General features: G+C 35.2%; 1 protein-coding gene across 4 annotated transcripts in view; it reads left to right on the top strand.

The window, feature by feature from the left end:
* The window catches only part of LOC107746544 (choline transporter-like protein 1), a 33,660-nt gene that overhangs the window by 10,597 nt on the left and 8,973 nt on the right, over positions 1–14,090 (top strand). For 3 of the 4 annotated variants that reach the window (XM_016560793.1, XM_016560794.1, XM_016560795.1), the window contains 5 exons: positions 6,692–6,828; positions 12,114–12,207; positions 12,307–12,476; positions 12,865–12,954; positions 13,885–14,051. In XM_016560793.1, coding sequence (XP_016416279.1) covers positions 6,692–6,828; positions 12,114–12,207; positions 12,307–12,476; positions 12,865–12,954; positions 13,885–14,051 — 658 coding nt within the window. Of the gene's footprint in view, positions 1–6,691; positions 6,829–9,210; positions 9,716–12,113; positions 12,208–12,306; positions 12,477–12,864; positions 12,955–13,884; positions 14,052–14,090 lie in introns of those variants that run through there. The other variant, XM_016560796.1, reaches the window with a different exon arrangement.

A 14,090-nucleotide genomic window follows, 5' to 3' on the forward strand; every position in this document is an offset into this window, starting at 1 on the left:
TGATGGGGGCAATCACCTCACAGGGCAATTTTCTAGTCACATTTGATATAAAATTGCTAATAAAACAATTCACAATTTGAATATATCATTTTATGTTTATGGTAAGAAAGTTCTTTGCATGATGAAAATAAAAGAAAAATGATAGCCTTTGAGGACAGTAAAATTACATGTCATGTCAACTGGCCATTTACAGAATCTTTTTTTTTTTTGTGATTAGCAGATTTTATGTTGGCGTTTCACATTTAGTAGTTTTTTCATGAGTGTGATGCTGCCTGTGTGTGATTTAGTACGTGTCTAGGTGTTTGCTTATTCTATTACAACCATATAGCTCTGAGTAATTGCTTCATTTATTCATGTCATAAAAGAGACGGATGTGGTAAATACCACCTAGAGTGAGTTACAAGAAGGCATGACTGCTCGTTTCTTGTCTTCCTCTTATTACAGCTTTAACTCTGGCTCAAAATATAGAACCACTAGAGACGTGTAATCACCCCTGAGCAGCGCTACACTAACTTCCATATCATTCTCTCTTTTTACACACACACGCATGCACGCACATCACTACACCAACCTAGGCTCACTGGAAATATGTGTCTCTGCATACGTTTTTGCAAACTTCAAAAACGTACCTATACAAATATACCTATATCAATTCACAGCAATTTCAAGCTCCAGTGAACACTAGTGGCAGTAAAACACAAACAACTTTTATTCCTTTTCACACTTTCACACATTGATTAATAAACAATGATTTTTGTCTGGTTTCTGGGACAATACTGTGTTATGACCTCAAAACACTTTTACCATTATGCATGATTTGTGAACTTCAACTTTTGGACTTTTGCATCACATTATCAGCTCCATATGAATGGCTTTTCTGACATAGTAAACTTGCTCGGCAGCTCACCTGGTACGTTATTTCACTTACTATTTACAGTGCTTGGGTACCACAAGTCACCATAAAAAGGCACAAAGGCTTGTAGAAGCAAGTTGAAATGGCATAGTTGCTATACTAATATCGTAGTATCGTGCTACAGTGCGCCTCCATCTCAATATACTGTACAACGCGTCGTCACACATTCACATCAAATTTGATCTCAGCGGTACTCACTGGACACTGCACTTATTTGCAATCACAAAAGTACATTATTTGCATGTGCTTTAAAGCCTTGCAGGTTAAACATTTCATTCGCGTGCTGTTCTGATATGCACTTTCTCTGAGCGCCTACACGGAAAGAAACGGATGTGTGCAGCTCTTAAAGCGACAGAACTAAACATGCTGCCGCTACTCATTAAAGGGATAGTTAACCCTAAAATTAAATTTCTGTCATTATTTACTCACTCACATGTTGTCCCAAACCTGTATTAATTTCTTTCTTGTGCTGAACACAAAAGAAGATATTTTGAGTGTGGGTAACCAAACATGATAGTGGGAAAAAAAAAAAAAATACTATGGAAGTAACTGGGGACCAGCAACTGTTAACAGAAGAAAGAAACTCATTCGGGTTTTGAAAAAAAACTTGAGAGTGAGTAAATGATGACAGAATTGTATTGGGTGAGCTATCCCTATAATGGTGATAAAACAAAACACAAAGCGAAAAATCACTCACTGCTCTTGACTGAAGAACTTTAATACAGTTGCTTTAATAAGAATCAATGAATTTATGTATATAGTGTTTTATTTTTATATTTGTTAATTCAATTTATTGAATGCTACTGCTAAATACACCTACCTGAACCTGAAAACCGTTTGTTTTATTTGTATATTATGTGTATTTGTACCGTGTATCTTTGTTCTTATTTTTTAATAAAGATAAAATAATGACAAAGATTTTTATATTTGCCCACTTTGGCCTAAATGTCTGCCATTCTTTTTTATTTTATATTTTGTTACCTTGTAAGGCTTTGTTTGTAATATAGGGAAATTAATTTGGCTGTTCTGCTCAGACTACTGGCAAAATAGTAAAACCAACATGACAAAGAATCGTGAATCGTGATATTTCTGGAAAAAATCGTGATATGATATTTTTGCCATGTCGCCCACCCCTAGTAGTAATTATGTGCTTTGTTAGGAAGATTTGACATTTGGCCTTAGCCTGCTTTGTTGATGTTAGACTTTATCGACTAGATTAGCACAGGCCTGTGGGTCATTCAGTCGTGGAGGAGAGTAATAGTGATCCTGTTTTTGGTCTGGACTGAGGTCTAGTATTTACTTTGGATTGGTTTTACTATGGTACTCTGGTAATGGCTGCTAAAGCAAATTTAGGAATATTTAAGAATAAATTTAGTGTGTAATAATGACTGCAGTTTTGTATTCTGTTCCTGACCCTGTTTTGATGTAAAGTAAAGTCAATTCCATCGACTCCTGTAGTGGGAGTTGACTCAGAAAAACCTGACATTGAACAACTTTACTAGCAACCTTACTGCTGTACTTGATAAAGTACATGTTGGAGGTGTAACTGTGTGTGTGTGTGTGTGTGTGTGTTAAGAGCCAGACTGAGTTAGCAAGCTAATGTTGTTAGCCGAGCAAAGTTCATCTGGTTAATGCACTTAGCTTAGTTTTACTTTCTCAGCTGCTAATACCATGATCCAGCAGCACGCTCCCACTGCCCACGATCCCTCACTTTATCCATCTCTTTTTAATGGGGTTATGGTCCATCTTTGCCTCTCATGTGTAATCATTGTGTTTATTGAATACTATAAAGGTTGTCAGCAGTTTTTGTGCAGCAAGCTTTGGGTTCGATTAGGTTCAGTGCTCATTTCCCATTTCCCCTGTTGTCAGTATGAATATATTTTACAAGCTTTATATATATATATTAAATTCATCAATCTGATGCACTTTCAGTGTTCAAAATTAAGAGCTCCAACACAGGTCCAGTGTGCAAAACTAAACAAAAAAAAAAAGCTGGTGAATTTATTTGTACTTGAAATTTAAAAGGGACTCAACTAAGGCTGCACGATATTGGAAAAAACTCACATTGTGATATTTTATTTTTCTGCGATATATATTACGATACGAAAAAAAAAATCACCAGATGACTTGAATAGTTCTATTTGGAAAAAAATATAATCAATATTTTTATATTGTAAATTAGCATAGAAAATAAACAAATGACAAACATAGAATATAATAGAACAAAGAATACAAATGAAATAAACAGGTTTTCAGGTAAGTCTAATAGTATTCAGGTACAGAAATTTAATAATTAAATGTAAAATAACACTGCATAGTCTTCACTGTATAAATTAAATCGAATAAATCTGTTAAAGCTACAAAAGTGTTTTGTTGTTTGATCAACATTCATAACACAGAAAGCCTCCGGATCATTAAACTGCTCTGAACCAATATACTGTTACACATCTATTTTCTTTCTCACTTGTTTACCTTCACCTAAACCATAAGCAACTGTGTTTACAAGCAGTGGCGGCTCGTGGGTATTAAAATAGAGGAGGCACACTAATTGTATTGGTCTGGGATCCCTGCCGAGATTGGTTGATATACTAGAAGGGAGGCTAGCCTCCCTTGCAAGGGTTCTTTTTTATTTAATGATTTAACTGTAGTAATTATAATTAAAACTTGGTAACCATATATGCATATTAGTCATTTTAACTGAACTTAGGACTGGTGGTGGTGTTTTTTTGGTCATTCAAATCACGTCACCAAAAATGTCATTGTTCAGTACAATTTATTTTGTATTTTCACTAGGGATGCACTGAAATTAAAATTCTTGGCCGAATTCCAAAGCTGAACAAAATTAAACACTGGGCCGAATACCGAACACGGTTTTCGCATTTTTTCCCCCATGTATTTTTCCATTTTTTTCACCATTGCATAAATTAAATAGCCAAAATGTGCTTTTTACTGTTTTGTCTTGCTTTTCAAATAAAGAATCAATTACAAAACAACAATTTAAAAGTATTTACTTAACACTGAACATGTGTTAACATTCTAGCAGACATTATACCAACAAAGCACAATTTAACTTAAAATTAATAGGGATGCACCGAATGTACGGCAACCGAAATTATTCGGCCGAAAAAGCAAAAAGGCCGAATAATATGTACCGAACAATGATGTGACGTGATCAAATAGAGGCACGCACTAATGCAGCAAACATGTCGGCAGTGTGAAAGTATTTAAAACTATCAGAGAAAGACGCAGAAATCATTACAAGCATGAAGTACCGACAGCAAGAGACTGTTTAGTGCTGCATCATATGTCTCCGATGAGAAGAAGAGGTGGCTGATGCTGGTGGTTAGGCTACTGTATGACGATTGAAATCGCAAAATGGCCTCAAACGATTAGTAAATAAACTGCAGTATGTTATATTTTCTAATGCACGCACAAATTGCATGTATTCTGACAGTGCTGCACGAGCTAGCTGCACCAGGGTTCAAAGTCCAAAGCGCGAGGAAAATCTACACTGAAGCTGTGTTACTTGTCAGTTGCTCAGTAACATTTTTGTGAAATTTTTTTAAAAGGCATGTGACAATGTGATGCGTGTGACAAACATCTTCCCAAATTCGTAATGAGAATCATTTATAAATCTGATATAAAAAATATATAACAAATATACAAATATTTTTTACTGTACAAATAAACGCAGCCTTGCTGAGCAGAAGAGACTTCTTTTAAAACAGAATATATTAGCCTACAGATCCTAATTTAAACACTATGTGTGAATGTTATAATAAATGTATTATTAGAGCTGATGTAGGGTAATTATTATCATTATTATTGTCTTACTTTTTTATTTTATTTTACAGCACAACAGTAAAATTATAATACTTACATTTATGAATGTTGATGGAGTTGTTGCTTTTTCTCAGCTTTTATTTTGGCGGAAACCCACAGGAAGACCTCAGTGCTTCTTTTTGTTGACAACAGCAGATTTATAAATGATACTCATGACAAATTTGGGAGGATGTTTGTCGCACATATCACATTGTCACATGCCTTTAAAAAAATTAATACAAAAATTTACTGAGCAACTGACAAGTAACACTGTTTCAGTGCAGATTTTCCTTGCTCCTTGGACTTTGAACCCTGGCTGTTTGAATACATGCAATTTGTGCATGTATTAGAAAACATAACGTTCTGCAGTTGATTTACTAATCGTCTGAGACCATTTCATGATTTCTATAATCATACAGTAACCAGTAACAACCACCCCTTCCTCTTCTCATCGGAGACATGAGATGCAGAACTAAACAGTCTCTCGCTGTTGGTGCTTGTATTGATTTTTGCGTCTTTCTCTGAGACTTTTAAATGCCGACATGTTTGCTGCATTAGTGCACGCCTCTATTTGATCACGTCACGTCATTGTTCGGTATTATCTTTTCGCTTATTCGGTTGCCGAACATTCGGTTTATCCCTACTTTTTGCTTATTTGGCCGAACATCGAAATATTTTTTTTTAATTTTTTTTTGCTATTTTCGGCAGAATAATTTTCGTTGCCGAACATTCGGTGCATTAACCTCCAGATGCCAGTGATTTTCAAACTGTTGTTCATCAGGCTAGGTCAAGGTTTGGGGTCAGTAAGATTTATTTATGTATTTATTTACTTATTTGTTTATTTATATTTTGGAAGAAATTAACATGTTTATTCACCAAACAATATTTAAATAGAATACATTTACAGTGTAACAAAAGATTTCTGTTCCAAATGTATGCTGTTATTTTGAACAGTTTTCAATTTTGACAATAATAAGAAATGTTTCTTGATCATGAAATCAGCATATTAGATGATTTCTGAAAGATCATGTGACACTGAAGACTGGAGTAATGATGCTGAAAATCAGCTTTTCAAACATAGGAATACATTTTAAAATATTAAAATATATTAAAATACAAAACAGTTATTTAAATTTGTAATAATATTTCACAACATTTCTGTTTTTACTGTATTTTAATAAAATAATGGCAGTTTTGGTAAGCATAAGAGACTTCTTTCAAAAGCATTAAAAAACCTTACTGACCCCAAACTTTTGAACAACAGTGTATGTCTATGTAGTAAATTAAGCCTTTGTTCTTAAACAAGAAAATCCTGTTTTTCATGATATGTCCCTTTAAATTTCCAGTTTTATTTTCACCTCAAATACTAATTTTGTCTCAAATTTAAAAAAAAATTAAGCTGTTCTAGATGCCTGGATTTGTAGTTTGCAATTTTTTAATGCTATTTCTTCCAATGCTTTCACATTAGACTAGCCTCAGGTCAGATCTGGGCTACGTTCTTACAGTAAACCTCTTCTTTGGCCAGGCTGTTTTGACAAGCTCTGTGCTAATGCTGAAGTGCTCTTTCCTCAAGCGCGTGTGTCCCCTGCTACTGACAGTCTGTTTTTGTGCTGAACACACAAGACAATGGGTCCCTCGTCCCCGTGTGGGCGCCGTGCCCACTTCACACCGCATGAAACGCTGAAGTAAAGCCACGGCCGCAGAGGAGGCTTGGCTCATCAACAAGCTCTCAGTTCCCCTCTGCCAAAACACAGGGCTGAACGGTCCTGTGACAAAAAATATCTGCTGTTCAGAGTCGATCTTTATCGCACAATGCCGTGTTTTAAGTCCCACAGTGGTATCAGATCAGACTTCATGAAATAAGCAACCTGCTTTGGTATTTCGTTTGTCATCAGATTTGAGTTGGATACTCTTCCTGTCTTGAAAAATTAGACTTTATTGTTGTTTTATTCACAGATTCGTCTTTTTCCTGGATCCGTGCAACATAGACATCATTCAGAGGAAAATAAAGTCCATGGCGCTCTGCGTATCACAATGTCCCACCGAGGAACTGGCGACTTACTACGACCTCAAGAGGTTTGCCATGATGAATGGTGAGTCGGTCAGCCAGCTAGCTATTGTGGGCATGTAACGTCATCGTCACAGATATAATGGCAGGACTAATTTTTTTTTGCTATTTTCGGCAGAATAATTTTCGTTGCCGAACATTCGGTGCATTAACCTCCAGATGCCAGTGATTTTCAAACTGTTGTTCATCAGGCTAGGTCAAGGTTTGGGGTCAGTAAGATTTATTTATGTATTTATTTACTTATTTGTTTATTTATATTTTGGAAGAAATTAACATGTTTATTCACCAAACAATATTTAAATAGAATACATTTACAGTGTAACAAAAGATTTCTGTTCCAAATGTATGCTGTTATTTTGAACAGTTTTCAATTTTGACAATAATAAGAAATGTTTCTTGATCATGAAATCAGCATATTAGATGATTTCTGAAAGATCATGTGACACTGAAGACTGGAGTAATGATGCTGAAAATCAGCTTTTCAAACATAGGAATACATTTTAAAATATTAAAATATATTAAAATACAAAACAGTTATTTAAATTTGTAATAATATTTCACAACATTTCTGTTTTTACTGTATTTTAATAAAATAATGGCAGTTTTGGTAAGCATAAGAGACTTCTTTCAAAAGCATTAAAAAACCTTACTGACCCCAAACTTTTGAACAACAGTGTATGTCTATGTAGTAAATTAAGCCTTTGTTCTTAAACAAGAAAATCCTGTTTTTCATGATATGTCCCTTTAAATTTCCAGTTTTATTTTCACCTCAAATACTAATTTTGTCTCAAATGTAAAAAAAAATTAAGCTGTTCTAGATGCCTGGATTTGTAGTTTGCAATTTTTTAATGCTATTTCTTCCAATGCTTTCACATTAGACTAGCCTCAGGTCAGATCTGGGCTACGTTCTTACAGTAAACCTCTTCTTTGGCCAGGCTGTTTTGACAAGCTCTGTGCTAATGCTGAAGTGCTCTTTCCTCAAGCGCGTGTGTCCCCTGCTACTGACAGTCTGTTTTTGTGCTGAACACACAAGACAATGGGTCCCTCGTCCCCGTGTGGGCGCCGTGCCCACTTCACACCGCATGAAACGCTGAAGTAAAGCCACGGCCGCAGAGGAGGCTTGGCTCATCAACAAGCTCTCAGTTCCCCTCTGCCAAAACACAGGGCTGAACGGTCCTGTGACAAAAAATATCTGCTGTTCAGAGTCGATCTTTATCGCACAATGCCGTGTTTTAAGTCCCACAGTGGTATCAGATCAGACTTCATGAAATAAGCAACCTGCTTTGGTATGTCTTTTGTCATTAGATTTGAGTTGGATACTCTTCCTGTCTTGAAAAATTAGACTTTATTGTTGTTTTATTCACAGATTCGTCTTTTTCCTGGATCCGTGCAACATAGACATCATTCAGAGGAAAATAAAGTCCATGGCGCTCTGCGTATCACAATGTCCCACCGAGGAACTGGCGACTTACTACGACCTCAAGAGGTTTGCCATGATGAATGGTGAGTCGGTCAGCCAGCTAGCTATTGTGGGCATGTAACGTCATCGTCACAGATATAATGGCAGGACTGGACATCTACCCATGGAAGAAACAAAGGCGTTTATCATATATATGGTCGTGACCCCCAGTGTGTGTCTTTTCAGTGTTTCTTTACTCAGGGGCTCCAACAAGAGCACCACACACACATATAAGTGAAGATTAGGATCACATTAATGAAAGTCACACTTTTTTCCCCAAATTCTGTTGAAAACATTGTCAATGAAATGTAAACAATTTCTGTTGTCATATTTTTGTGAATTAGCCATTGAATCGGTGTTGTTATTGTTAACTAAAAATAAATGATTAAAATTAGTTTTTTGGATAATTGAAATAAAGCTGAAATAAAACAAGTATTAGATGGAAACTTATTCAACTTATTTCAGTTAATTGCCAAGTCAGCATTTTTAATTTTCATTTAAATAAATTAAAGATAAAGAGAAAAAAAGACAAAAATGTCAAAGAATGTAACAAAAATGCTAAAACTTAAACTAGAATTAAAAGGAAAACTGAATATATACAAACAAAAGCTTATCCAAAATATTAAGTAATACTTTTATAGTGTATAAATAATGCAAAAATAACATTGCATTCTGTTTTTCATGATATGTCCCTTTAAATTTCCAGTTTTATTTTCACCTCAAATACTAATTTTGTCTCAAATGTAAAAAAAAATTAAGCTGTTCTAGATGCCTGGATTTGTAGTTTGCAATTTTTTAATGCTATTTCTTCCAATGCTTTCACATTAGACTAGCCTCAGGTCAGATCTGGGCTACGTTCTTACAGTAAACCTCTTCTTTGGCCAGGCTGTTTTGACAAGCTCTGTGCTAATGCTGAAGTGCTCTTTCCTCAAGCGCGTGTGTCCCCTGCTACTGACAGTCTGTTTTTGTGCTGAACACACAAGACAATGGGTCCCTCGTCCCCGTGTGGGCGCCGTGCCCACTTCACACCGCATGAAACGCTGAAGTAAAGCCACGGCCGCAGAGGAGGCTTGGCTCATCAACAAGCTCTCAGTTCCCCTCTGCCAAAACACAGGGCTGAACGGTCCTGTGACAAAAAATATCTGCTGTTCAGAGTCGATCTTTATCGCACAATGCCGTGTTTTAAGTCCCACAGTGGTATCAGATCAGACTTCATGAAATAAGCAACCTGCTTTGGTATTTCGTTTGTCATCAGATTTGAGTTGGATACTCTTCCTGTCTTGAAAAATTAGACTTTATTGTTGTTTTATTCACAGATTCGTCTTTTTCCTGGATCCGTGCAACATAGACATCATTCAGAGGAAAATAAAGTCCATGGCGCTCTGCGTATCACAATGTCCCACCGAGGAACTGGCGACTTACTACGACCTCAAGAGGTTTGCCATGATGAATGGTGAGTCGGTCAGCCAGCTAGCTATTGTGGGCATGTAACGTCATCGTCACAGATATAATGGCAGGACTGGACATCTACCCATGGAAGAAACAAAGGCGTTTATCATATATATGGTCGTGACCCCCAGTGTGTGTCTTTTCAGTGTTTCTTTACTCAGGGGCTCCAACAAGAGCACCACACACACATATAAGTGAAGATTAGGATCACATTAATGAAAGTCACACTTTTTTCCCCAAATTCTGTTGAAAACATTGTCAATGAAATGTAAACAATTTCTGTTGTCATATTTTTGTGAATTAGCCATTGAATCGGTGTTGTTATTGTTAACTAAAAATAAATGATTAAAATTAGTTTTTTGGATAATTGAAATAAAGCTGAAATAAAACAAGTATTAGATGGAAACTTATTCAACTTATTTCAGTTAATTGCCAAATCAAAGGCGTCATATATATGGTCGTGACCCCCAGTGTGTGTCTTTTCAGTGTTTCTTTACTCAGGGGCTCCAACAAGAGCACCACACACACATATATACACACATATGTTCCTGTCAGGCACAGCCGGTAAGACCCGGTCAGGGTTGAACTAACTAAACAAAGATTCCACTGACCCATCTTGCTGTAGGGTCTCTGTTGTTTACAGTCCAGTCTTGCGGTCTATAGTGTTTGACACGTCCCATCTGGCACCAAGGGAGAGTATGAATGACATCATTGTTTGGCTGGAGTTTCACTGTGTTTTCTGTACATAAGGAAAGTTCATAATGGAGTTCACATTCATATTAAATGCTTAGTGAGTTGACGGTGATTTAATTTGTCTCATTTCACATCCCTGCTGAAACCGATATATACCGATATATTGGCCTGGCCAATTAATGATAGGGTGATGTTTGCCCATGTAAAGAAGATTAGGATCACATTAATGAAAGTCACACTTTTTTCCCCAAATTCTGTTGAAAACATTGTCAATGAAATGTAAACAATTTCTGTTGTCATATTTTTGTGAATTAGCCATTGAATCGGTGTTGTTATTGTTAACTAAAAAAGTTTTTTGGATAATTGAAATAAAGCTGAAATAAAACAAGTATTAGATGGAAACTTATTCAACTTATTTCAGTTAATTGCCAAGTCAGCATTTTTAATTTTCATTTAAATAAATTAAAGATAAAGAGAAAAAAAGACAAAAATGTCAAAGAATGTAACAAAAATGCTAAAACTTAAACTAGAATTAAAAGGAAAACTGAATATATACAAACAAAAGCTTATTCAAAATATTAAGTAATACTTTTATAGTGTATAAATAATGCAAAAATAACATTGCATTAACTTATACATCAGCAGTGTGTGGTGGTGTTATGAAATGAGGAGGCAAAGTCCTCAAAGATTTAAAATTTTTTCATAAATCAAATATAAATGTATGTCCCAGTCACATTTTCTTGGTTAAATAAACATTACGTACACTATCAGAAAAAGAAGAAAAAAGTTGTATTATAGATGATTTTAGATTTAGATTTTTACTTTAACAATGTAATCAATATTCTAATTATTAAAGCCAAGCATGAATCTCATCAAGTTAGTGTTTTTAAGCATTTTACATTTATTCCAAAATAATAAATCAAGGCAGTAACAGTTTAAACAATATATTTTATTTGTGAACTTATGTTCAGCTATTATTTTTAATAGTTAACTTTTAACTATTTATGATTTTTTTTGGATCATCAGTCATCAAAGCTTGGTAAATATTGGTCAAAGACAGAAATTTAGTTTAAAATCACAGCCGAACTTAACCAGTCATATCCAATCATATCGCAATGGAGGCATTGCCTGCTCTCACGTGACTTTCCCCCATTCATTCTCAATTACCCCCCAGCAAACTCACCACACACTTTAGAGGGTCTGTTAAAACTCAATGGGCTCAGGGGAGGCGAGAGAGACATGGGCTCCCACTGTAACTTTACTGGTGTTGCTGTTGGACAGCGTTTCTTTAGAAAAATTACTGATTTTTACACTTTTTAATGTTATATTTTGTAATATTGGCGTTGTTTTATTTTTGTACTACAAATTGTTTTCTCATCTAATATTTTGAAATGGCACTGCCTCCTGCTCCTGACATTCATATATCATATCATCATGAAGCAATGTCTATTTTTCAATAATCCAGTGAAGTTAGTACTTTAAAAAGGTACTTTAGCTCATCATATTTCTATCTTTAAACTATAAATACTGCCCTGCGACTGAGCCCTTACAGGTGTCAACCTAGTTAGAGCTGGTGGGATACTGTGATTTAAGCTAGTCTAGCCAGAGCTTGTTTCATCTTAAACTTATAGACCGTCTTGACCACCTTAGCATGACCTAGCATTATAGGGGTGATGTTGATTATATTGCATCTTTTTCTTCTCTTTTAGGGTCTGAGCTTTGTTCATATGAGTTACCTGGTCATAAGTACCCAAGCCTTCCAGAGCGCTTCGAAAAGTGTCCCAAACTTCCAGTCCCAGAGAGGTATGAAACAAACTCTTGACAAACAAACTCTCCCTGTAAAGCACAGCTCTTTTCTCTCTTGATCTGTCCTCTATCCTCTGGCCTTTTCTATCTCTGCAGCAAAGCTCTTCCAGTGTTTAGCCGCTGCACGCCGGTGGATATTTCCTGCTATGCTAAGTTTGCTGAAGCGGTGGTCACGTTTGTCAGTGATAACAGCATGTTAAACAGACTGATTGCCGGGGTGGCGGCCAGCAAAGAGATCATTGTTGGGCTGTGTCTGATGGCGTTAGGTAAACGTTTACTTTCTCTGGCTGCTGCTGCTGCTGCTGAGGCTCATTTGATTCCATTTTCTGATTATGTGTTTATCTGTAAAATTAGTTGAAATGGATAATTACGGTTCATAATATCCACATCAAATCAAGGCTAATTAAGTTCTACACTATTAAGCATTAACAAACAACTATCTAAATCTAAGGTGCACCATTGTAATTATTACAGTATTATGAGATACCAGAAGAAGGCTGAAGTATTTTGTCCTCTCTTTAAGATGACATGAAACAGCATTTACAACACTTTTAAGTTTCATATTCCAATGCATTTAGATTATGCTTAACTACTAATTGTAGTTTAGTCTGGAGTCTTCCTCTAACTGCTGATCCTGTTTTGTGCATGCTGCAGTTTTGTCCATGATCCTCATGGTGATCATTCGTTACATCTCTGCTGTCCTGGTTTGGATCCTCACTGCACTGGTGGTTCTGGGTTCCCTGGGCAAGTCTGCTTTCTCTGCTCTTTTCTCACCTCCCAAGCTGAGAATGACATCCTTTCTTTCTTCATTTGCACATCCTAATCTTGAGTGTAGAATAGCACATTCAGATTAGAACAGTTTGGCCACTTTTTTATTTTATTTTATGTTGTTTATTAAATTTTTTTTAAATAATATTTAAACATTTATTTTGCTCTTTTATTTTGTTTGATTTCATTTTATTTTTCTATTTTGCTTTGTTCTATTTTCTTGTTTATTATTATTATTATTATTAGTTTATTTTCTATTTTATTTTATTTTCTATTTTTATTCTAAGTAATTGTATTTTGTTTCATTTAATAATGTTGTTTTATTTATTTATTAATTTTTTTAAATATTACTTAATTTATTTTGCTTTGGTCTATTTTTATTGATTTACTAGTTTTTTTTTAATTATTATTATTATTATTATTATTATTATATTTTCTATTTTATTTTCTATTTAATAATGTTGTTTTATTTTTTATTTTTTGTTTGTTTTTTAAAATAATTTATTTTGCTCTATTTTATTTTGTTTGATTTTATATCATGCATTTTATTTCATTTTATTTTTCTCAAACTGTATATTTTTTGCCAGGTTTCAAAAGTACTAAACAGTTATCTATCTTAATACCGTATATTATAATGATTTGATGTCTGATTTTACTTCAGGAAAGAGATTCTGTTTGTTGTAAATAGTATTTTTGCTTGAAAAACAGACTAATCCGTATAATATAACTGTTCATATAATCATATTGACTATCAGCCAGAATTATGTGTCTGTTCCAAAGGGATGCACAGTAATGCAGTCCCACACAAAGTTGAATCATCATTAAAAGTGTGGGTTTTATTCTAAGCTTACACCTGTTTTTGCAGTGTTGAATGTGAATATGACATCTGTTCTTGGCTTTTCTCAGGAGGTACCAGCGTTCTGTGGTGGTTGTACATAGACTATAGAATGACAATGAATGAGACCATGACTAAAGATCTGAGGGAAACAGAAGAACCCAACGGTGGCATGAAGACCACCAAAGACCACGCTCAAGGACTGCTCATCTACGCCGTTTCAGCGACCGTGTTCACTGTAAGCCCTCAGAGAAATGGAAAGTGAAATATGAAAGAG

Source organism: Sinocyclocheilus rhinocerous, unplaced genomic scaffold (genome assembly GCF_001515625.1).
Source record: "Sinocyclocheilus rhinocerous isolate Xijiao unplaced genomic scaffold, SAMN03320098_v1.1 scaffold679, whole genome shotgun sequence".
Taxonomy (NCBI): Eukaryota; Metazoa; Chordata; class Actinopteri; order Cypriniformes; family Cyprinidae; genus Sinocyclocheilus; species Sinocyclocheilus rhinocerous.